The 22,781-nt window shown below is 38.7% G+C and overlaps 1 protein-coding gene across 11 annotated transcripts in view; it reads right to left on the reverse strand.

The window, feature by feature from the left end:
- Positions 1-22,781, reverse strand: part of DNAJC6 (DnaJ heat shock protein family (Hsp40) member C6) — a 171,993-nt gene that overhangs the window by 24,837 nt on the left and 124,375 nt on the right. For all 11 annotated transcript variants that reach the window (XM_037827000.1, XM_037826999.1, XM_037827004.1 and 8 more), the window contains 9 exons: positions 16,263-16,385; positions 13,016-13,149; positions 11,881-12,075; positions 10,844-10,961; positions 9,389-9,468; positions 8,347-8,540; positions 8,158-8,238; positions 5,451-5,885; positions 1,660-1,794 (listed from right to left, as the gene is read on the reverse strand). In XM_037827000.1, the coding sequence (XP_037682928.1) occupies positions 1,660-1,794; positions 5,451-5,885; positions 8,158-8,238; positions 8,347-8,540; positions 9,389-9,468; positions 10,844-10,961; positions 11,881-12,075; positions 13,016-13,149; positions 16,263-16,385 (1,495 nt within the window). The remainder of the gene's footprint in view (positions 1-1,659; positions 1,795-5,450; positions 5,886-8,157; positions 8,239-8,346; positions 8,541-9,388; positions 9,469-10,843; positions 10,962-11,880; positions 12,076-13,015; positions 13,150-16,262; positions 16,386-22,781) is intronic.

The raw sequence follows: 22,781 nt of genomic DNA on the forward strand, positions 1-22,781 counted from the left end.
GGAAACGAGGTCTCCAGCATTGGGGTACTAGAGCACATGAAGCTCGTAGGCCCTTATGAGGACTTTGGCTTCCACACTGTGTGAAACAGGCGGCCGTGCTGAGCAGAGGAATGACATGCCTTACATTTTAAATGAGTGAGCAAAAAATAAGAGCTTTAACCTACACACTGCATATTTCTTCCCAATGGGAACAAACATTCAATCAGGGTACTCTTGTAAGTGAGCACAAATCAAGGGTGAAAAGCGGGTTTCTTTTACATTGTTCTGTGAACCCACTTCAAAGGTTTGAGATTAAGGACCAGATGGAAATCAGTCATAAAGGTGGTTCCTGGACTGATTCATCTTTTCTAGAAAGGTTACACTTTGACCGATATAGTACAACTCATTTCCCTTTTGCATTTTCACAGCTTCCATGCAGTCAAGCTGAGGACTGGGCTGCATTCTCCAGGCAAGAGTGTCTTCAACAATATACTGACCTCTCAGTTGAGGCCAATAATCTTCAACAGCTTTCAAAATCAGGAATGAGCTACAATCCTCCCACTCCAAGCCATTTCCCCTTTACTAAAGATTAGTTCCAGTTTTTTGTTTGTTTGTTTAAATTAAATTCAGTTTCATTGAAATATATTCACAAACCATACAGTCATCCATGGTGTACAATCAACTATTCACAGTACCATCATATAGTTATGCATTCATCACCACAATCTATTTCTGAACATTTTCCTTATATCAGAAAGAATCAGAATAAAAATAAGAAATAGAAGTAAAAAAGTAGTTCCAGTTTTAATCAGTGCTACATAAGTGATACCATTTTGTACTTACAAATAGATATGATTACTATTTTTCCACAAAATGTAAGTCCCTAACATAGAAATACAATGTGGGCTACATATGAATTTTTTAATTTCCTAGTAACCATATTTTTAAAAATAAAAAGAGGTGAAATAAGTTTTAATAATACATTTATTTAACCTGGTATGTTCAAAAATTTCTTTGAAGATGTGATCAATATGAAATATATTGAGATACTTTACCTTCTTTTTTGTACTAAGTTTTGAAATCCACTGTGTATTTTATACTTTGAGCACATCTCATGAGACTAGCCATATTTCAAGTGCTCAAAGGTTAACACATAGCTAATGGATAGCATATTGGATAGGGTATTGCTAATACATTAAGGTGGTGTATTGCAAATTCTGTTTTGTGGAATGCTAATTTTTTAGAATGCTATTATCATATTTTATTAATTCTAAGGTTCCTGATTTTCCCATGTTTAAAAGATTTCTTCAACTAAGGTATATCTTCCAATCAATTAAAAGTAGCAGCTTTTTTTTTCCTTTCTCATTACACAGAAAATAATTATACATCCTACATACAATCAATGTTGCCTTATGATGCAGTGCATGCAGCTTAATGCAAGAAAACAGTTCCACAGTCAAGTTTTAGGAAAGCTTAGTAAAACCAAGTTAAGCAGGTTTCTTTCTTGTAAGACATCTCAGAGCTTTTAACTTGTTCATGTGAATTGTCAATTTTCAAAAGAGATATGCAATATGTAGCTTTTCCCAAAAAGCACCCAAAGGATGCTTTTATATCTGACTGGCTACTAATATTTTATAGTAAACTATATTCCACTGAACACAATATAATATGCTTCCTTACCATGCACTGTTGGTGAAGGACTTCTTGTAGGCTGAAGAAAGGGGTCAGTGGAAGCACTGGATGTGTTCAGAAAAGAACCCAGCAAATCTTGACCTGATGGTTTAGAAGGTGCTCCAAATGGGTCAAAGGTGGCACCTAGAAAACAACCGGAAAAATGTATTTCTTTGTCTTGTGAGTTGATTCATTCAATAATATTGAAAAGTTGTCATTATCGCCAGGCCCTAGGCCAAATAATTGAAAATTCAGGATGCTGCCTTCCTCCCTGGCTGGTCCACAGGCCCACTGTAACTTTAAAACTTCTTCCAGGGCTAACAATGGATATCAAGGATTTCTGACCACATATGAATAAGCTCATCTTTGTAGACAAAGGAGGAGCCTGTTTTTATCTATTGGCTGTACCATAAAGAATGTGTAAATAGGGGCTCCTTCAGCCTTTGGTCATCCTAATAACAGGTATTAGGTCAATCTAGCTTACAGACTACCTGAGAAGATGAGGTCAACACAGATGAATCAATGAGTGACAAAACCACTCCTGGGGTATAGGAGGTGCTCGATAAAGACATGTTGAATAAAGACATTAGCGGACAAATACCAGGCAGGGGGGCTCTGCTATTAAGATGAGCTGTAGAAAACCACACTGGCAAGGGTTTTTTTGTTTTGTTTCTTAATGGTCTCTGACTCCCTGCAAAGTTAAGAGTGAACAAAATGAGCACAGTGACAAACTAGACACTCATTACATCTTATGCCCTATGGCAACTCAAGCACTGTTTCTGAAACATTGCCTCTCAACAACTTGCTAAAACTAGATGCCAGTTTAGTGGTGATGAATGGTTTGTGAAAGATTAAGAAGACTAGAAAAGTGAAAAGCTGAGGTTTCCAACAATGATGCAACAACAGTAACTACTGCATATTCTTAAGGTTTACTCTGTCTTTCATTAAGAATATCTCAGATGATCCTCAGTGTCTCCCTGTCAGACAAAAGTGATATTAGTCTCTTCATTTTGCAGATTATGAAACTGAGGCTCAGAAAGGCAAAGTGTCTTGCCCATGGACAAGTAAATAATAGGGCTAGAACTCATGCTTAGGGTCTTCTGACTTCAAATTCCAGGAATTTTCCAAAGGGAACTCACATTTTTCACAGGAATAAAATTAATGTGAGAGAAATAACACAGAGTTGCATATATTTAATTGGTCTATAATTCCAAATTACTGGACAAGGAACAAAATTCTCTATAGCTCCCTTAGCAAGATGTCACTTCCTAATCTGTAATGGGTTGATTACTTCCTGTATTGGATTGACTCATTCTAAGAATAGACAACTAGAATCAAATAAGTTAACAAATAAATCCAACTTTCAAAACCTAGGTAGGATATATGGCTTAATATTTTTGCAGCTATCACTCCACTGGAATAATGCTCTCTAATATCTGCTCTACAGCCAAAGTAGCCTAATGTAGTAGCAATGGTACTGACTTTGTATCAGGCAATTTGGTACATAATTTATATCCCTTACGTCATTTAATATTCACAAAACTTTAGCCCTTCTATAAAATGAGAGTGCAGAGATTTATAGAATAGCTATAAGAGGACACTGGGTTAACCAGTGTCTAGGTTTGACCAACTGAAGCAAACAGTGGAGGCTGCTAAAATCTTCTCACTGTTAATATTAACGTATGTTAAATTAGATGCATTATCCAATAAACCAAAATGAACTGCCCAACCCCACAAGACAAGAGCTCAAAACCGAGTCTTCACAACAATGCTGATAGGTAGGTATTATCCCCTTTTACAACTGAGGAGGTTAAGATTTTTGAATAAGGCTAAACAGATAATGAAGTGTTGATCCTGGGATTCAAATCCAGGCCTTAGACCCTGGACTCAGTGATCCTTCTACCTCCTCTTGGGAGTCAGAATTCTTGAGTTCTAAATCTGGGCCTGTCACTAATTAGCTGTGTATCCTCGAATATCTAGGCCTCTATTTCATTGTCTATAACCCAAGGCACAGAATTAATTGACTTCTAAGGCCTCTTCCAGCTCTGACACTAGAACCCAACTGTGTCCGTGGGCCCATGATGAATTAAATAATCAGGAGTCACACAAGGTCCGTAGCCCTAAAGTGCAGCCATTGAGTATTATCTGGAATCTTAGGGATTTTTTTCCCCTGACAAAGCTTTTATTCACTTGATGAGTAAGGGATAGATGAGAGGAAGTAAAGTATAGAGGAAATGGCCTTGACCTGGGATTCAGGGAACCTGAATTTGTATCCTGGCTCCAGTATCCTGAGTTGTAGGAACTTGAACCTTAGAACCTACATTCAATGATTCTGAGACTTCCTCTCATCAGGAATGGCTCCAGCTGGACTGCCATAAGTCAAAACCAGCCTAAAGCTTCCTGAGAAGTGAAGGATGGACTTGGGGAAAAAAAAGTTCCAACAGGATACTACAAGCCTGGAGAGTTGGTACATTTCTCTTTACTCTTCCTAATGTGATCTTGGTTCATGGTGACAGTAACAAAGGCACCTAATGAGTTGGTCCTACAGAAGCTATAATAGATCTTTGCTTACCCAGCTACACTATCTCGTAAATGTCAAAAATTTGTGGATGAGCAGTCACAGAAGGGTTTGAGTCTGTGGCAATGAGCAGAGTGAAACTAACTAAGCAACAAGAGGCTCAAATCCTTTACCTGGAACCAAATCCTCTGCTCCAATTGGCTGTGCTAGCATGAGTTGCTTCAATACTCTTGAGGCAACCAAATACATTTATATAGTAAAAATGTATTCAGAAAACTAAGATTCTGGGAAGGCATTATAGGAAAACTAAGGGAACACTCTAGAGTAAAATGACCTAGTTTTGAACCCTGAAGCCATCAATTACTAGCTGTATAAACTAACATTACTAACTTAACCCAAAGCCTCAGTTTCTTCAAAGATAAAATGGGGATAATAATAGCACCTACTTTGTTGGGTTTTAAAGGACTGAATCCATGGTTACTGTTAAATTCCATATCCAGAAAATAATAAGTACCCCATAAATATTAGCTGTGATTATTAATAATTATTCATCTATCTATATCTTCCAGTTACAAAAGCAGCTCAGGATTGACATCCTAGAAAAAAAATTAAAAGTGAAGGTGAGGAACTCAAATTATTCACTATTACACTAACCTATCAAAATGGACAATATTTCTTCTTGTGTTCACCATTTAAATGTACATTTAGACCTCTAAAGGAACTGTGTTCCCCCAAAATGATAGGTTGAAGTCCTAACTCCCAATATCTCAGAATGTGACCTTATTTGGAAATAAGGTGTTTGCTATATAATTAGTTAAGTTAAAGTGGGGTTATACTGGAGCAGTGTGGGCCCTTAATCCAATATGACAGGTAGGAAGGGGAGAAGAGATAGAGAAATACTAGAAAAGAAGGCCCTGTGGAGATGGAGGCAGAGATTAGGAATGATGCATCTACAAGCCAAGGAATGCAAGGATTGCCAGCAAACACCAGAAGCTAGAAGAGGCAAGAGAGGATTCTTCCCTACTGGTTTCAGAGGGAGCAGGACCCTACCAACATCTTGATTTTGGACGTCTAGCCTCCAGAAGGATAATACAACAAATTTCTGTTGTTTTAACCAGGGCATCAAATTTGTGGTAATTTAATACAGCAGCCCTAGCAAACTAATACAGGGACTTTCTGGGGAACCTGGAAAAGTCTAGCTTAGGGAAGTTCAATTCTATCTCCTTGGCTCAAAGGTTATAATCCAAAACTGGGGGGCACAGATCCACATGGAGAAAATTACCTTCTCCCATTCTTAGGGTTGGAGATGCAGAGGTGGAGGTGGCAGAACGGCGTGGTGTCGACTGGGCGGATGCAGGTCCACTAGGATGAAACACGTCTTCCACCACTGACTGTCCAGCCTGGGCAGGGCCAGCCGCGCCTCCACCCCCAAACAGGTCACTCAGTAGTTCAGAGTTGGTGGGAGGAGCTGCCGGTGGAGAGAAGTTTTTACTCACTACAGACCCTTCCAGGCCCAGGAGGTCCACGTCCTCAGGAGGAGGGGGTGCAGCTGGCTCTGGCTGCTTTTTGCTGGGCTTCTTGGCTCCATGATGTTTGTCATCACTGGCATTGCCATGTGGACTGGAAAGAGTCAGAAGTTCCTCGTCCGACTGCTCACTCTCCTGATTCACAAGGGCAGCGTGGTCCTCCTCACAGAATGATTTCTCTGATTTCTGATCTAAGGAAAGCCAGCGTGTCAATAAATGGTTAGTTACTGACCACAGCATTGCTTTTTTGGCTGTTGTTCTATTGTATATACATAACACCTGAAAGAGAAAAGGATTCAGCCCTGAGCAAACAATACTTTCAAACCCCTACCGATAGAGAAGTTGAAGTATTTCAAATGACATTCAACTACCATTTGTGGAGCCCGAGAGGCAAAATAGCATGACGGTGAAGAGCACGAACTCTGGAATCAGAGGGCCTGGGTTTGAATCCCAGTTCCACTTGTTTTGGCTCTGTGACACCAGGCAAGTTATTTTACTTCACTGTGCCTTGGTTTTCTCTTCAGTAAAATGGAGAGTAGTACCTAACTAATGGGGCTGTTGTGAGAATTACATGAGATTATATACATGCATTTTATATATATATATTATATATCTATGCAAAGATCTATTACAGCTTCTGTAATAAATATACACACTGTATAAATATATAAAGTATGCAGACAAAAAAATAGTAAGTAGTACCTAAGTGGTTTTTTATTATTATTATTATTATTTTCCAGGTACTATGTTAGATGCCTTGAAAAACATTATGTCCTAGTCCTTGGTTGTCACCGCTCACTGTCTTTTATTCTCCATGTGGCTTGCAGCCAAAAGCAAGGACTTTCTCCCACAGTTTGGAGCAGAAGTGAACTACACACCTAATGAGTGAGTAGAGACAAAAGCTCTACTTAGAATGGTTATTATACCAACCTGAAAGGGGATAGATACTTCCAGCATAAAATGGGCAGTAAGAAAGAGGTCTTGTCAGGGAAAGGAATAAGGAGGCTGGAGAGTGACTTTCCAGGCCTTCCTTGAGGCAGATTTTCCCATGGAACTTGGCTGTTTTTGTTTTAATTTCAGTTAAATGGAGTCACATTACAAATCAAGTACAAATCCACAGCTCCTTATCCCTAATTCTGAAACACAGAAACCTATGAAAAGGGAAAGATCTTCCCAAGTTTGTAGCAAACTCATTTGGTGGAAAAACCTGACTGAGACTGATGTGAAAGCATTTATTTATTTATGCCACTCGGTTATTTATATTTTTCATTGCAGAAATATTAATGTATTTGTGTATCTGATTACAGGGTGTTGTCTGAGTTGCCACAGGGGATGTGAAGTAATATACAATTTATGTACTTTTGAAAATTAAAAAAAATCTGCTTTCCTAAACATATCTGGATTTTAGAGTTTCAGTAAGAAATTAATCATCTGTATTAAAACCTATTTCAGAGCTTAACAGGAGTGATTTCTAAATTACTTACAATAGTGGGAGTGGAGGGACAAAAGTGCAGTGCCATTAAATGGCCTTTTTATAAGGAAGATAAGATGTAGGGAAAACCAAGCAGGGGCTGGGAAATCTATCCACTGTCTAGATTTCACTGAACTTCCCAAGTTTGAGAAATTTCGGGTTCTGTTTCTCAGAAGAAAATTCTGCAAGTAAGTCTAGGAATTCTATGAACAATGGTTTTCACCTCACACTGAAAACTTCTGTAGACAATGGGGATACCGTCTTATGCTCACGCATCAAAGGAAAGTCAATCAAAATTCTACATATTCTATCACCAAAGCTAGTTTCCCACACCGAGAAAGCCCTCACTGTTCCATTCTACACTGAATCTTGTAGTTAACCTCAGCAAAATATAAAGCAAGGATTACAAATAGGTATTGATTAGAATGTCATTGCCAGTCTACCGCTGCCAGCAGTCTGAAGCGTTATGTTGAGAAAGATTCTCCAGATTCAGCAGAAAAGAGTGGCGTGATTAAGCCCCTCTTGCTTCCATGGTTGTTAAAGCAAGTAGCAAAGATTATGGGCCAGATTTTTGCCATATCCTCACCAAGGTAAGCTCAGTTCTCCCCTGTTGATAGTTAAAGCCTTCTTGGGGATGTGCTAGATTTCATATTTTTTGAATACTTAGTTAAGAGCAAGACATAGAGTCCTTTGTTAATATAACCTAAAGGGAGATATAGAAAATATTACACTTATTTGTCAGTCTGGGAAAGACATGATCCAAAACAGCATAGAGAGTGAAGGCAGAATTCAGCTTAAAATGGCATTTTGCATCAGTCAATCATGGAGATGAAAATCAGGAAATCACCTGATTTGAAAAAGGATTCATCAGGAAGGCTGGGAAATAAGGAGGAATCTGGATGGTTTTTGAGGGTTGCATTCCTTCAGGCTGCTTCTGGCCCTACTCATCTTGGTAGAAGAACCATGTAACTTAAAGAAATGCTTGAAAGTACCTTGCCAGCAGAGAGAGGAAAAGAAGCCACCTTGCCCAAAATGCCTGGGGTTGTCTGGAGGGATATCTGTTGGAGCTTGTCCTATAAGACAAAAGGCCATGCAGCATTAATGAAACACAGGAAATCAGGCAATGTGATGAATAACCCAGAGGCCTCATCCTGGAAATAAAACCACCGGGTGACTCTAACCTCCTAAGGAAAGAGTATCCTGGTGCTCCTGGTGAGAAGAGAAGAGGATGCTGGGATTGACATCTTTTGTGCAGTAATGTTCCCACGGCGGAGTTAAGTCTATTACTTTGTCATGGGGCTGCAGTTCTACATCCAATGTCACCTGAAATAGCTGAGGATATTTTTCTGGTACATCACATGCATCCAACTCAGGCCTAAACAGGGATTTAAAAAAAAATAAAAATAGTGAAAACCAATGGAACCAGAAACAGGAAGCAGCTTAGGTTGACTCTGAGACTCATTCCTAGGGAAGACTCAATCATTAACCAGATAAGTTATTTTCCTTTTCTGAGCTCTAGCTGCTTCATCTACATAAAAAAGGGGAAATAATAATGACTCAAAGGATTGAGTGCATGTGAAAGCATTCTGGAAAGCAGGGTTGATAACAGCCAGCCAGCATGCACTAGTATGGCTGTACCAGTTGTTAAAATAGAGAAATAGGCCCAGAGCCAACGTCTTGAGCCCTCGAATGTGTACTGCTACCCCAGTCCCAAGCACATCCATCTATCACCCAACCCTGGGTTTCCCCCTGAGTTCCCTAGACTACCCTATGACATAGAAATTAAGAGTTAATGTCTGGTACAGAGAGAGCCTCCTGGACTCTGCTTCAGTGCTAGGGCCTGGCATCTTTCTGATGGGTCACTGCTCATACCATACTACTGATTAAACATTTTGACTGCCATCTCTGAAAAACACAAAGGGAGACACAGATGCATATATCAAAGTGTTGATACTTCGCTCCCTTTTTGCTCACTCTGGTTCCCTCACACAGAATTTTAGACATTTCCGTTTGAAAGTCTTTGATCCATTTGTACATCTGAAGACAAATCATATCCAAATGAAATGCTTAAAAAGCCACCAGCCCCATGCTATTGCTGAGCTATACTCAATGACTCAGCAGCACAGGATGAAGGGGTTGATGCAGCACAGTGCTAAAGAGTCTTCCAGCACGTGGCTCCAAGCATTTCATGGCTGCACTGATTGCAGCCTAAGCAGTACTTACTTAGTGAATTTTAAAACTGTCGTTTCCAGTGGGATGAATCCAGTATGAAACTGAAGCTGAAATATCTGTGTGTTGGTCACCTAAAAATATGGGAGAGATGCACATTACAACTAATCAGTGAAAGAGGTATTTGATCAAAAGGCTATCTTTGGGGGAGCCATGTACCTTCACCAGTTTCTGCATCTCTCTGTTTATTATGCATATTAAATGACCTCCCCCTCTTGAACTGACCCAGCTTCATTTCTAGTCTCTCCTCCCCATGGGCCCTGCCTTAGTAAGACATTTCATTACCTGTTAATGTCCCACATTCTTGCACACTGCCATACATAGACTCATGCCGTTTCTTCTAATCAGGATGTTCTGCTTCAACCCAGTGAACTCATCCTTCAAAGCCAACCTTGAAAGGTCATGTCCTCTCTGTAGCCTTTGTGGACCAGCACTGGCTAAAACATTACAGGACCTCATACCTATCTCTAATACGGCATGATGGATATTTGCACATGTGTGAACCTTCCCTGCTAGACTGAGTTCCTTAGAGGCAGGGACACTGGCTTATTCTTGTCAATCCTGAACACCTGGGCAATGGGCGGCACAGAGCAGGCATTTAGCAAATATTTGATACATCGAAATATAATTACCTGCAGCATTATTCATAATAACCCAAAGTGGAAACAACCCAAATGTCCATCAACTGATGAATGAATAAACAAAATATGATATATTCACAGAATGGAATCTCTTTCAGCCATAAGAAAAATGAAGCCCTAAAACATGCTACAGCATAGATGAACCTCAAAAACATTATGCTAAGTGAAAGAAGCCAAGTCACAAAAGACCATATATTGTATGACTACATTTATATGAAATTTCCAGAATAGGCAAATCCTTAGAGACAAAAAGTACATCAGTGGATAGTGGGAAGGGGCAATGGGGAGCAACTGTTAATGGGTACAGGGTTTCTTTTGAGCCAATGAAAATGTTCTGGGATTGGATAGGTGGTGATGGTTACACAATATTGTGAATATATTAAAATCCACTGACTTGTACACTTTTAAGGGTTGATTATATGTTATGTAAATTTTACCTCAATTAAGAAATTGAAAATAAAATACAATCACTCAGTGCCACATACTTAATAGTAATCTCTATCCTTAAACTGATCCAAATGGAACTCTCAAAAGGTACATGCTTCTAAAAACATGGTTGCTGGAAGTTCTACAGCTTCCAACTCTGGCAGAGTCAACATGTCAAGAACTTTGGGCAAGTCACAAACTCTCTGAGTCCTAGTTTTCTCACCTGTAAAATGAGGGAGGTGGACCTAAGCAATCTTTAAAGGCTATTTCCAGTTCTAATATCACAAGTCGCTGAAGATCAAAATTATCTGGAGAAAACACTCAGACATACCCCCATCAAACGTTCAGATAAGCTTATGCCATAATTCTTCCTGTACTGTACCTTAGCCTGCAGCCGGCTCCCAATGGTTGACCTCAAGTGGTACATGGAAACAACCACATCTCCTTGCACAGTGATGCTCAAGGGAATGAAGATTTTTCCATCCTGGACACGGTATTCTCTTTAAAGAGAGACCAAACCATACATTTTAAAAAGAGAGTCCAATTTTGTGCAATCACACAGGTATAGCCCTCTTGGCTCTGGTCAGGGAATCTGTTTGCCCAGGCCTGGACCTAAGAACCAGTTTCCATCTTGACCAAAGTCAGAAGCACAGCCAGTACCAACTGAGTTCAAGCTTGTTCAAAAACAAGATGGCAGTGGGTCAATGCCAAGCTCTCTCTCTCCATGCTATCTGGACTTCCAGATAATTCACTTTGCAGATCTCTTCGTTCCCTCTAATACACCCAAACAGGATGCATTTGCCATTCCCTAACCTTAAATTAATAGTAAAAGCAGAGAAAAATGGAACAGAAAATCCAGTCCAGCTCAGTAGAGAAACAGCAATTCCATGTTCTGTGAGGGTCTAGGATACCAATCTCCAAATTTAACTTATTCCAAAGTAATTTGGAATTTTTAACTTATTCTGACTAATTTAACTTTGTGTTACCATCCACTCTCTTTACTCCACACCCTCTCAACCTCTAACTGGTACCTGCCCTATACTCTGGACTCTGTATCTTCTTTAATTATATCACCATCCACCTAATTGCTCTACCTAGAAATGGCATTCATCTCTGATTCTTCTATTATTTCCATCAGATCCCAACAAGAATATTTCTTTCATCAATGACCATGCCCAATCCCCCACCATAGTCTTAGCTGTCATTGTGGCTCATACTAGTCCCTCTACCCATATCATCACTTGGTAAGTGGCCATGGCATCCCTTGGTTTAGTTGTGCCTTTCTATGATTTCCACTCTTTTTTGAAAATTTCTTTTATGTCAGCTATTTTCACAATGATGTAGTCCTCACAAAAAGACTATGATCCAAGTGATAACAAGAATTGAGCAGTTCACAAGAAGCAAAGTATCATGACTTACTTCATTCGTTCAAAATCTGTGCAGGTTGTATATATTTTGGTTTCTCCAATCAGGACATCACAGTAAGGGCGACATCCATTTCTCTGTCTGTTAAAAAAGGGGATTGGACTGACAGTGATCGACTTAATTGTGAGAGGCTTGAAATGAGGGCGGTAGGGTTTGTCTGCCAGTAGGTCACACATATAGCCCAGATACCTGAAACAGAAGATTGCCATTTTATTGAGGCCCAATTTTTGGTATGAAGTTTGTCCTTGCAAATTATTGTTACAATAAAAATTAATCCTTTTAATTCTGTAAACATTAACTAGCAAAAAAGAATGCAACAAACAATTAAGGAAAGCTTTTATTTAGTGTCACTGCTCTATTTCCCTCAAAGACCTGATAACATGGTTATTTATGAAATGAAAATCCTTTGGGAACTTTATAGTAGCTCAATATTTAAACATTTATTTCTATCTGATCTAACAGATTAAATTTATCAGCTAAAGGCTAGCTTTGGATAAATTTTAGAATTTCAACATCAGAAGAACTTTTAATTCAAAAAAGTAAGGAGATGCAATTTAAACATGAGAAAGGAAGAAACTGGGACTAAAAGGAAGAAAATAAATCAGTTATCTAAAGAGAGTTTTTCTTTTTTAAGCAAATTTTAAGATTATCTTTCATAATCTATTTCCTTGTTCCTATATCAGATTCATAAGAAAAAGCAAATTTAAAAACTGCTTATTCATTCTGGCAACATCCTATGTAATGCTAGTATTTCAATAAAGACCAGTAGAGTGAAACAGAAAGCACCTGGGATTGGGTATCATGCTCTTGCTCTATAACATACTTTTAATCCAGGGGCAAATCACAACCTGATTTGAGTCTCAGCTTCCTCACCTGGAAAATGAGGGAGGTATATATAAGGTTTCTTTAAAGATTCTAATTCTAAAATCACAAATGCTAATGTGGGGTTCTGAAACTGTTTAGAAAACAAGTACCCTACTCCAACTCAATTATTTTCATAGTTCAGAATAATGCCAGGTAACACATCAAAAGAAAGCAAGTTATGAAAGCACCTAAGAGGCAGTTTTCAAATAGGACATGACACCAATTAGACCATGTTTGGAACTACCCTGCATCCAGCTTACTCTACCTCCTGTGGGATGGCGAAAGTCCAATTCCTGGTCGCTTTGCATACAGCAATCGAACAGCTGGGCCAGGAGTAGAGTAAAGATTACAGAAAATGAACATAGCACCAACCAGAATTGACGATGCTGCCCGTCCATCCTGCCAAAGAAAATGCATAAACTCATCAAGAACATGTTCCAATCACCTATTCTCCATGGAGAATGGCTGCACTTGCAGTTAAATAGAAAAGAGAGAGAGAAATCTTTGAGAAATTCTCTTAACTGGAGGTGTCTTTCAGTTCAAAGTTGTTTCCTTGAAAACCATAATCTGGCCCAGCTATTTAAATCACAAAGCAGCAAAGAAAGGCTTATTCTTAGGATAAAATTGCTTCTCTACTATCTTACAAAGCCCAGCAATATAAATTTGACCATCCAGGAAAACTCTTTTGCCCCATTATTTGCACATACTCACCAAGAAATTATCTGTCAAAGTAGCCTTGGTCTTGTAGCATCACAACTACTAGGTTTAGAGCTAGGTTTAGGGCTGGAGGTAAACAGCTCACAGGTTAGGCACCTGCTGCTTTTTGGTATATGCTATGTATATATTTCACCAAAAGTATGCTCATAGAGTCACAAAAAATAAAGAAGTTTCACATGATCCAAACCTCATTCAATACAGGAATACATCCAGTAACATTCCCGACAGATGGTGTGCTGGTTTGATGTATTATGTCCCCCAAAACTCCATGATCTTCAATGCAGTCTTATGGGAGCAGATGTATTAGTGTTGATTAGGTTGCAATATTGGATTAGATTGTTTCCATGGAGATGTGACTCACCCAACTGTAGGTGATAACTCTGGATAATTTCCATGGAGGTGTGGCCCCGCTTATTCAGGGTGGGTGTTAACTGGATCACTGGAGTACTTTAAAAAGAGCCACACAGGCCTAGAGCAGCAGAGAGCAACTGAGAGGGACATTTTGAAGAGGAGCTGCAACCAAATGGAACACTTTGTAGAATGCACAGGAGCTGAGAGAGAAACTGCAGCTTACAGAGACATTTTGGAGACAGCCTTTGAAAGCAGACTTATGTTCCTGAGAAGCCAAGAGAGGACAAATGCGCCAAGAGCAACTGAGAGTGGCATTTTGAAGAGCAGTTGCTGCCTAGAGAGGAACATCCTGGGAGAAACCATTCGGAAACCAGAACTTCAGAGCAGATGCCAGCCACATGCTTTCCCAGCTAACAGAGGTTTTCCGGACGTCACTGGCCATCCTCCAGCGAAGGTACCCAATTGTTGATGTCTTACCTCGGACACTTTACAGCCTTAAGACTGTAACTGCGTAACCAAATAAACCCCCTTTATAAAAGCCAATCCATTTCTGGTATTTAGCATAATGGCAGCATTGGCAAACGGGAACAGATGGTGACCCAGCCTCTTCCAGAATAATTTAAGTGACAGGAGCTGACTGCTACTTGAAGTAGCCTGTTACAGTTTTCAAAGTTTTTCCTTATACTGAGTATGTTGATTTAAAATCTATTCCTCCATAGCTTCTACTCATTGATCCTCATTCTTCATTCTGTTAGAATATTAAAACTACTCCTTTCTTCCTGTGACAGCCCTTCATATATCTGAAATACCTTCACTTTCCATTAATGCTTATATTTTCCATGTTGAAACATACCCAATTATCTTCAATTCTTCCTCATGTGATATCCCATTCCAAGAGATCACCATTTGGTGTCCTTCCTCTATCTCACCACCTATCAGATTTCTCTTAATTATCATCGTTGCTCCTTTTCTAGCTTGACATTTGTTCTTCTTGATAAAGAAACAGAATAAAAGAATTAAAATTATACCATGTGCCTCAAGCACTTGTTTTTTGTTCTTACTCTGAAGACAGAAGAAAACATTTTTCTCAATTTCAATTTTTTTAAAATTTAGCCTTCCTGACACTCTTTTAAGATTTCTGTGGCTCTTCCATATATGTTTCCTCCTTTTATGTGCCATGCAGGTCTTTATAAAAGCTTTATTAGTTTTTTTTAATTAAAAGAGTAGCATTTGCTTATTATTTCTTAATGAAACAGCAGCATACACAGGATAAAATGAAAGCCCGTCTTCTCCCTACCCCTCTAGATTCAATGCCATTTCCCAGACTGGGCACAGACTTCCAGCTAACATACATCCTTTTTAAGTGAGCCTAGAGATCACACTGTGGAGTCCTTCTTTGTCTGCCACTTCTTTTTGCTTCATCTTTGGGTCTACTTATGATTGTAGCATTAGAACTGGGAGTCTCTAGTCTCTCTTGAGCCATGTTTCCTTACAAAGTTGTCAGTCTAGGCTCTCTGAACTTTTGGAAAAGCTTCTGAAGTGAAGCAAAAATCATCAAGGCACCCATAGGCTGTTTCGTCCCTAAAAATAAGCTTTCTATCACACAATCTATTGTGCCTCCAAAAGGAAAATCCTTTGGTCTTTAACATTAAATTCTTACAAACAGCACATGTTTTCCCTTTATTGCCAAGGGTTTGGAGTTGAGAAGTGGAAAGAAGAAATGTTCTTCAAATTTCTTCCCTGTTTTAGACAGCTGGCTCTTAAGAAGGAGAGGGAAAATAATTAAATAATATTATAGCAAAAAAAAAAAAAATACACCATGAAGTTAAAGAAGTAATGAATATCGCTAGCATTTATGCTCAGATTCCATTTGTGTATTCATTTGTTCATGAATTCAGTCACTTATTCAAACATTTCATGCCTGGATACAGAGGTAAAGAAGGCATAGTTCTCGCCTTCAAGATGCTCATGGTCTAGTGGGAAAACAGGCAGGTGACCAGATTATGATGAAATGTTTCAAATGACATAGAAGACCTTTAGACATACATTGGGAATGTTCATACTAGAAAAATACACAAAGGAGTCAGAAAGATTTTACCAAGAGCTGAGTTTTGGATAGATAAGAGGCCTCCAGAGGAAGCGTTATCGAAAGGGATTCTAGGAAGTCAATAGTCAGAAAATCATAAGTCTCACTGAGAATTGCTCTAAAGTACAGGCAATCTATATGACTACTTGCAAGGGCACAAATGTCTTCTTATTTCATTTTTATTCAAACACAAACAGAAGAAATAAAGATACAATATATTTATGTCAATTTGATTCTCAAAAAGCTCCATGGCATTTTCACTTTTCTGTGTACCCATCCCTCTGTACAGGGCTAGCTGTATTTGACCAAACCAACCACCACCACCACCCCAACAACAACAACAACAAAAGTGACTCACCAAGCAGTGCACAACACAGACATTTTTAGGGTTCTGTAGTAGCCAGTTATACATATTCCGACACACAGCAAAGAGGTTATGCAGACTAGGGGCCTGCCTGATGGGCCAACTGCATTCTGAGACCTAAAGGAACACAGTAAAAGGAAATTAATTCCCCCAGCAACTTCCTCTTCATAAGCAGCTATCACACCAAACAACATCTTCTGGATATGATATCACATCTTGTGTTCATATAGCCAGGAAGAGTTGGGAACACAATCTAGGCATAGAAAGAAAAGGTGTTTAACATGGCAACTTTTTCTAATCAAAAAATTCTGTTTTAGTAAAGGTATGAAAACAACATTTTGGAATACATTTTAAATTAAGCTAGACCATTTTAACAACCTCTTTAGATTTTTTAAAAATTCTGTAACGTTGCATAGAATTTAATTTCTATTAGCTATATAATGTCTTGTCTACTAGATGTTTAATTATAGGATTATTTTATAAATCCTGCATTAGTCCTAATTTTATCCCAGCTCTCCTGAGATCAGATAGAGTTGGATGTTCGAAAAAAATGAAACCCTATATGATGAGTAGACTGATGAGCCAGATTATACAAGGCCTGGTAAGGAGCTGCGAGAAGCATTTAAGAAGGAGAGTGATAATTAGATCTGCATTTTCTAAAGACCTCTCAAGTTCCAGTATCAAGAACGGATATGGATGGCATGAAATTAAAGAGAGGAGACCAGTTAGGAAGGCACTGAGGAATCTAAGTAAGTGATGATGGTGGCTTAGGTTAGATAAGTGGCAATAGGGTTTTAAAAGACTTGAAGAATTCAAGACAGAGAGAGGAGTGGGATACCTGTACACAGGACTCAGCATGTGTGTGTGTGTGGATGGGGTGTACTGAAGAGGAAGATGGGGGGAGGGACGAGACATGGATGATTCCCAAGTTTCCAGCCTGAATAGCTGCATAGAAGGATGAAAGGAGCTGCCATTTTCTTGAGGTAGAAAATTCTGGAAAAAGAATGGTTTTTATTTGGATTGCGTCATCAAACAGTGCTCTACCACACCAACACCATTGGTTTAGGAAATCCAAATGTCTCGAATTCCTTATGTTTGACAGCAGGAAAACAGAGGCAAGAGGAATCTGGTTGGTTGGCTCTTTAATCAAACAATTGCTAGTCAAAATATAAAAGGTAAATTATCTATGGACTCTGTAGAGGTGGCAGATTATAGCAAAGTTGTGGAGTTTCTCCTAGGGGCTTCCAAAAAAGCCCCTTCCTTTTGGTTAATTTGTAACTTTTTTTCTTACAAAAGGATTGTGGGGTGGTGGCAAGGAACGTTCCTGGTTACCCATTTTCTTAGATCTTTGGGAATGACAGGTGTGGTTTATTAAACAAGGTAGTTAAAATGCTTGGCATAGTTCCCAAACCATTCAGAGTAACCCAGCATTGGGCCTCTATCAAGTTAAACTCCATATCAGCATGCTCCTTTCACCCAACTAATGTCAGGTCCACTCCTTACCAAGTAGATCCCCACTGATGTGTTTTCAAGGAATGTAAATGATTTATTGATTTTTTTTAAAAAGAATAATTGGGAAGATATATTTTGCTGTCAGAAGAATTACAAAATGTACATTTGCCCAAGCTGCTCTCTGTCTGTGATGTTTTCTTTTATTCCCTTTTCCTTTGGTAAACTCCTACTTATTCTTCAAAATCCAAGTTCAATTGCTTTCTTGTCTCTAATAGTTTCTCCAACACCCACAAGAAGAAAGGCTTACTCATCTTTGTACCCATGCACTTGCCTATTTACATCTATTACAGCATTTATCAATAGAGTAACATCATTAAGGCCACCGATTGGGTTCTTACTACCTGATTAACCTTAGGCAAGTTACTGACCTCCTCAAGCACACAATTCAATCTTGTGTGTAAAGTGAAAACTGACATTAGGATTGTTGTGGAATTTCGTGTAATGTAAACACAGTAAATACTAGCCTTATTATCAGTCTGTATTCAAATTAACTGTTTATGTCTGTCTTCCCCTCCAGACACTGAGCTTCATGAGAAGGGGTGCCATGCATTCATTTTTGTAACCTCAGTGTCCAGTGTCCATGTGTTGGTGGTATGGTAGGTGCTTAATTGGTATTTGCTGAATGAATGAGTTAATGAAAGAATGAAGGAATGAGCTCCATTTGGCAATATCTTCTTGTAATAAGATTTGTCTACCCATGCAATGTCTTAAGGAAGGAATGGGTATATCAGTATCATTGTTTTTATATTGCAACAGTGTAAAAATATACAAAATTTGTTTTCTCAAGCAAGATTTTTAAAAAATGTTTTAAAAACTGTATGTTACCTCCTTCCCGCCACACACCAAATGTCAATATGTTTAATCATTCTCAGCTAAAAGTTGGCTAAGTTGTTCCGAGCACAATAGGCTAATAGCCCCAAAATCATTAAATCAATCAAGTAAATAGTATTAATTTAAAGCACTCCATAATTACATATTTACTTGATATATAATTATACACCATTAAGGAAACATACAATTAGAATTTCTTAAAAGCATGTGTTCTGTCAAAAGGGAAAAGAAAGCATTAAGGCATAAACGAACTGAAAAAACAAAAAAGGAAATTCGATCACAGCAAACTATTTTTGTAGCTTTCTGGGGTTCACAGCTTCATGCAATAAGCACAGTCCTTGGGTATGTGACACTTCAGATGTCGCCTTCATTCTCTCTGAACACCTCCTGGAGTCACTGAGCATCAGAGAACACCATATGGATTACAAGGCTGCCATGATACAACCCAGTGGGAAAAGAAGCCAAAAGATAACCAGGGCTAGATGCCATTCAGTTCTCATCTCTCCAGTGCCCCAAGCATGAGATTATCTGGATGGCAGAAGCAGCCCATTTGCTGAGCATAGTAATAAAAAGTACTTCAGAGAATCAGATTGAAGTGCGACTGCCTAGTGGTTTAAAAATATGACACCATTTCTGGAGGACAGGGGTATTTCAGTCAATCATTCATTTTTATTATCAATGTTAGTAATAGCTACCACTTACTGAATGATTACTCTAAGCCAGACACTGGGAAAAATAGTTACATGTTATCAAATTTATTCCTTACAACAAACCTTTGGAAAAAATTTTCTAAGAGTACTTGTTGAGATAAGTATGCTTCTTGTCATTCCATTTTACATAGGAGAAAATAAAAACTCAGAAGAGGTGAAGTGACAGTCCAGGAAGAGAAAGAGCTGAGATGTAAAGCTAGAGTACTTTGTGAAGTTTAAAATTTGTGGACTTTCCATTACACCATACTCCATCTTGCATTTGTGGGGTGGTTTTGGCTTCAAGTTAATTATCATGGCTGTATTCTGCCAGGGCTAAGATTCAATTCATCCAAGTCCACAGAACAAGAATGTGGGGGACTGCCAATAGATCGTTGCTTCTCTGGCTCCCAGGCCAGTGATATTTTTTCTACCCCATTTTTTCTTCCCCTAATACTGATACATAATTGTAGAGGAAGAGCTAAAATGTCACGCTGTACAGTCAAACCCTCTCACTAATCAGGAGACCAAAGCAGAATGAATCAGACACTACAGAAACCTCTCAGGGAACTGTGGAAGAAAAAGGAAAAAAAGAAAAAAGAAAAAAAAAAAAAAAAGATTGACGTTCAACCAAGTCATTCTCCACTCCTGAGGCCTTTACAAAAAGCACCAGTAGATAATATTTTTTTCCAAATATAGTTGTTCCAAAGGAGGAGGAAATCCTATAAGATTATGTGGTTCAGAAACAGTCAACATCAAGGAAGATTCTAAAAGAACCTGTCCTTCCTGGTGGGGCAGAGGGAGGAGGAGGCTCAAGGTGGCACTTGAATACCATTAACCAGAACTTAAGAACCTTAGAGCCAAGTTAGACCCAACATTCTATTTATTGCATTCCATTTACTGCAACACAAGAAATGTATAAAGAAATGGTTCCTGATATTCTGGGGTTAGCTATAAACCATGCAGAAACTGAACCAGTATACATAAACACAAATCGTGTGGAAGCAGATTTTGAAGCCCACCCATGGATCCAATTAAAAAGTGGGTCTAGTTTAGATGGTCTCCAGAACTTCATTGTCAACATCAGTACTTTTATTTCCCCAAGGTGAATACTGGGCTAAGAAAAGCAAAAAAACTGACTTTCAACACCTCCCCTGCAGTCCTGAATAGTTGTTCTAGCACCTCACTTTGAATACGGCTATTTGCCACATACATGGCTATTTGCCATGAGTTGATCTTCTGCTAAAACTGAGACCAAAAAGACAATTCTATTTTAACGTCCTATTACATATGCAAATACTACTAAGAAAACTGCTATATGATTATTTCATATGATTCCTGTCAACCTATTCTGGCTTCTAAACATAAAATCTAATCAAAATATAGAACGATGACCCTTAGCAAAGTAAATTCTTCCAGGAAACATCATGCCTCTACCACTATCTCCCACACCCCCAAAAACCCAAACAATCACATAATCAAACTGTAGGCTTACTGAGTTCAGACTTCAAGGCCACAGATATGTGATACAGACAGAGCTGGATTCTTTTCAGTCGATAAATGAAACCAGTTCCATTTTTGGTCTTTTCCAACTCTGATTTTTATGGAAGCCTCTGCCTGTCCACATTTACTAAAATAAGGTAAATAAAGTAAGGTTTCATTGCAGACCTAGCACTCCACTAAACCAGAAGGGGGAAGAACTGGTTCTAGTCTTCATGGACTGGAAGATGAGAACCAAGAAGAGTTTTCTAAGTATGCAACGAGATACAAATCAATTCACAGTTACTGCTAGGAAGAGAAAGGACTAGAGGCTTGAAAAGAGATGTAGCCACGTCAGAAATAGGGCTAAGATGAAAATACTAAGGTTTTGGGACTGTTTTCTTGAGGTTTGAGGGAGCTAGGTCAGAGTCTAGTTCCATTCTGCCATGTTCTGGGACAATCCTGAGAGGGGCTAAAGATGTAGTGCAACCCTGTGTTTTAGGGGGAAGAACTGGAAATGCCTTCTGATGTGGACACTACCCCCTTGGCAAAGTTTGGCTAACAAAGAAGAGGTGGAGGTAGGGGTGTGGCATGGGTGGATTTTAGGGGGAGAGAACCGTTTATGCCAAGAGACAGACAGTGTGTGCATACGGTGTACGTGTGTGTGTGTGTGTGTGTGTGTGTGTGTGTGTGTGTGTGTGTGTTTATGCCTGAGTGTATGTATCCCTGGTTGGAGCACGGGATGTTTGGGAAATAGAATACAGTGAAAGATGAGACTAGAGAGGCAGACAGAAGCCAAATTATGAAGAAATGTGTGAGAAACATTCTACAATTCACATGGGCAAGAAATAAGCCCACATCCTTCACCTATATAGATCTTACTCATGCTTCAAGGTCCAGCTCTCACTGCTGTCTGCACTAAACTCCCTCAGCAAGTAACACGAATATTATTTTGCTTACCTTAAGAATGTCTTGGGGACTCTCCCCACGTAGGCTTAAGGGGCTTGAGAACAATGAGCAAATGTTTATTTTATATCTACAGTGTCTTACAATTCTAGGCACATTGATTCTTTTGAGAAACATTTATTAGCCATGCCAGGCAATGTTCTAGGCAGCAAACAAAATAAACCTTGCTCTTCTGGGGCAAGTGAGAGCAACCCAGGGTAGATACTCAATATGTAACTCCTGGTTCCTTTAGTAAGACTGGTAAGGCAGGTCACAAAATCTTTAGCTACGCTAATAGATACCTTCCTTTAAGGAAGATCTCTCTTTATAAATATTATATAGACAGACATCTTCATATGTCAGAATACTTCTGTAATGACATTATATTTTTATTTCCTTTAAGGGTGAAACATAACAAATTATCATAGAACTTTCAAGATCAAATACAATTTTATCTGTTCCACAGCCCTTCGATTATGGAAATGATGGTACTGACTGAGTCTCCAAACAAGAAAAATCAATTCAAAAGATTTGCATCAGAAATAGATAGTACATAGAGATATAGATAGCTAGATGATAGATAAAGATGATGATAATAAATAGATAGCACAGAATGATACAACAAATGTGGCAAAATGTTAAAAGTTGGTAAAGCCAGCTATCTGGGTAAGGGTATATTGCAGTTCTCTGTATAGCTTTTGTATTATTTTTGCAACTGTCCTGTAAATATGAAACTATTTCACAATAAAAAGTTTTTTTAAAAAAAGATTTGCATCAGAGTATTGCAAATATTTATTCACATTTTTGTTTGATGTTCATTCACTTGCTCTGAATTAGGTAACAGATGGAATAAGACTCAGAAGGGTAGTTTATTATAGGGGATTTTAAAGAACTACGTTTAAAATCTCCATTATAGAATAGCAATTTAGATAAAACTGTTTAAGAATTGTTACGTCAGTTCTTCTCCAAGGGCGTTCCCAAGGAAGCAGCAGCAGCCCTCTGGAAGCTTTGTAGAAACGCAAATTCTCCACTCCTGTCCTACTGAATCAGAAACACTGGG

The sequence above is a fragment of the Choloepus didactylus genome, chromosome 2 (genome assembly GCF_015220235.1).
Source record: "Choloepus didactylus isolate mChoDid1 chromosome 2, mChoDid1.pri, whole genome shotgun sequence".
Classification (NCBI taxonomy): domain Eukaryota; kingdom Metazoa; phylum Chordata; class Mammalia; order Pilosa; family Megalonychidae; genus Choloepus; species Choloepus didactylus.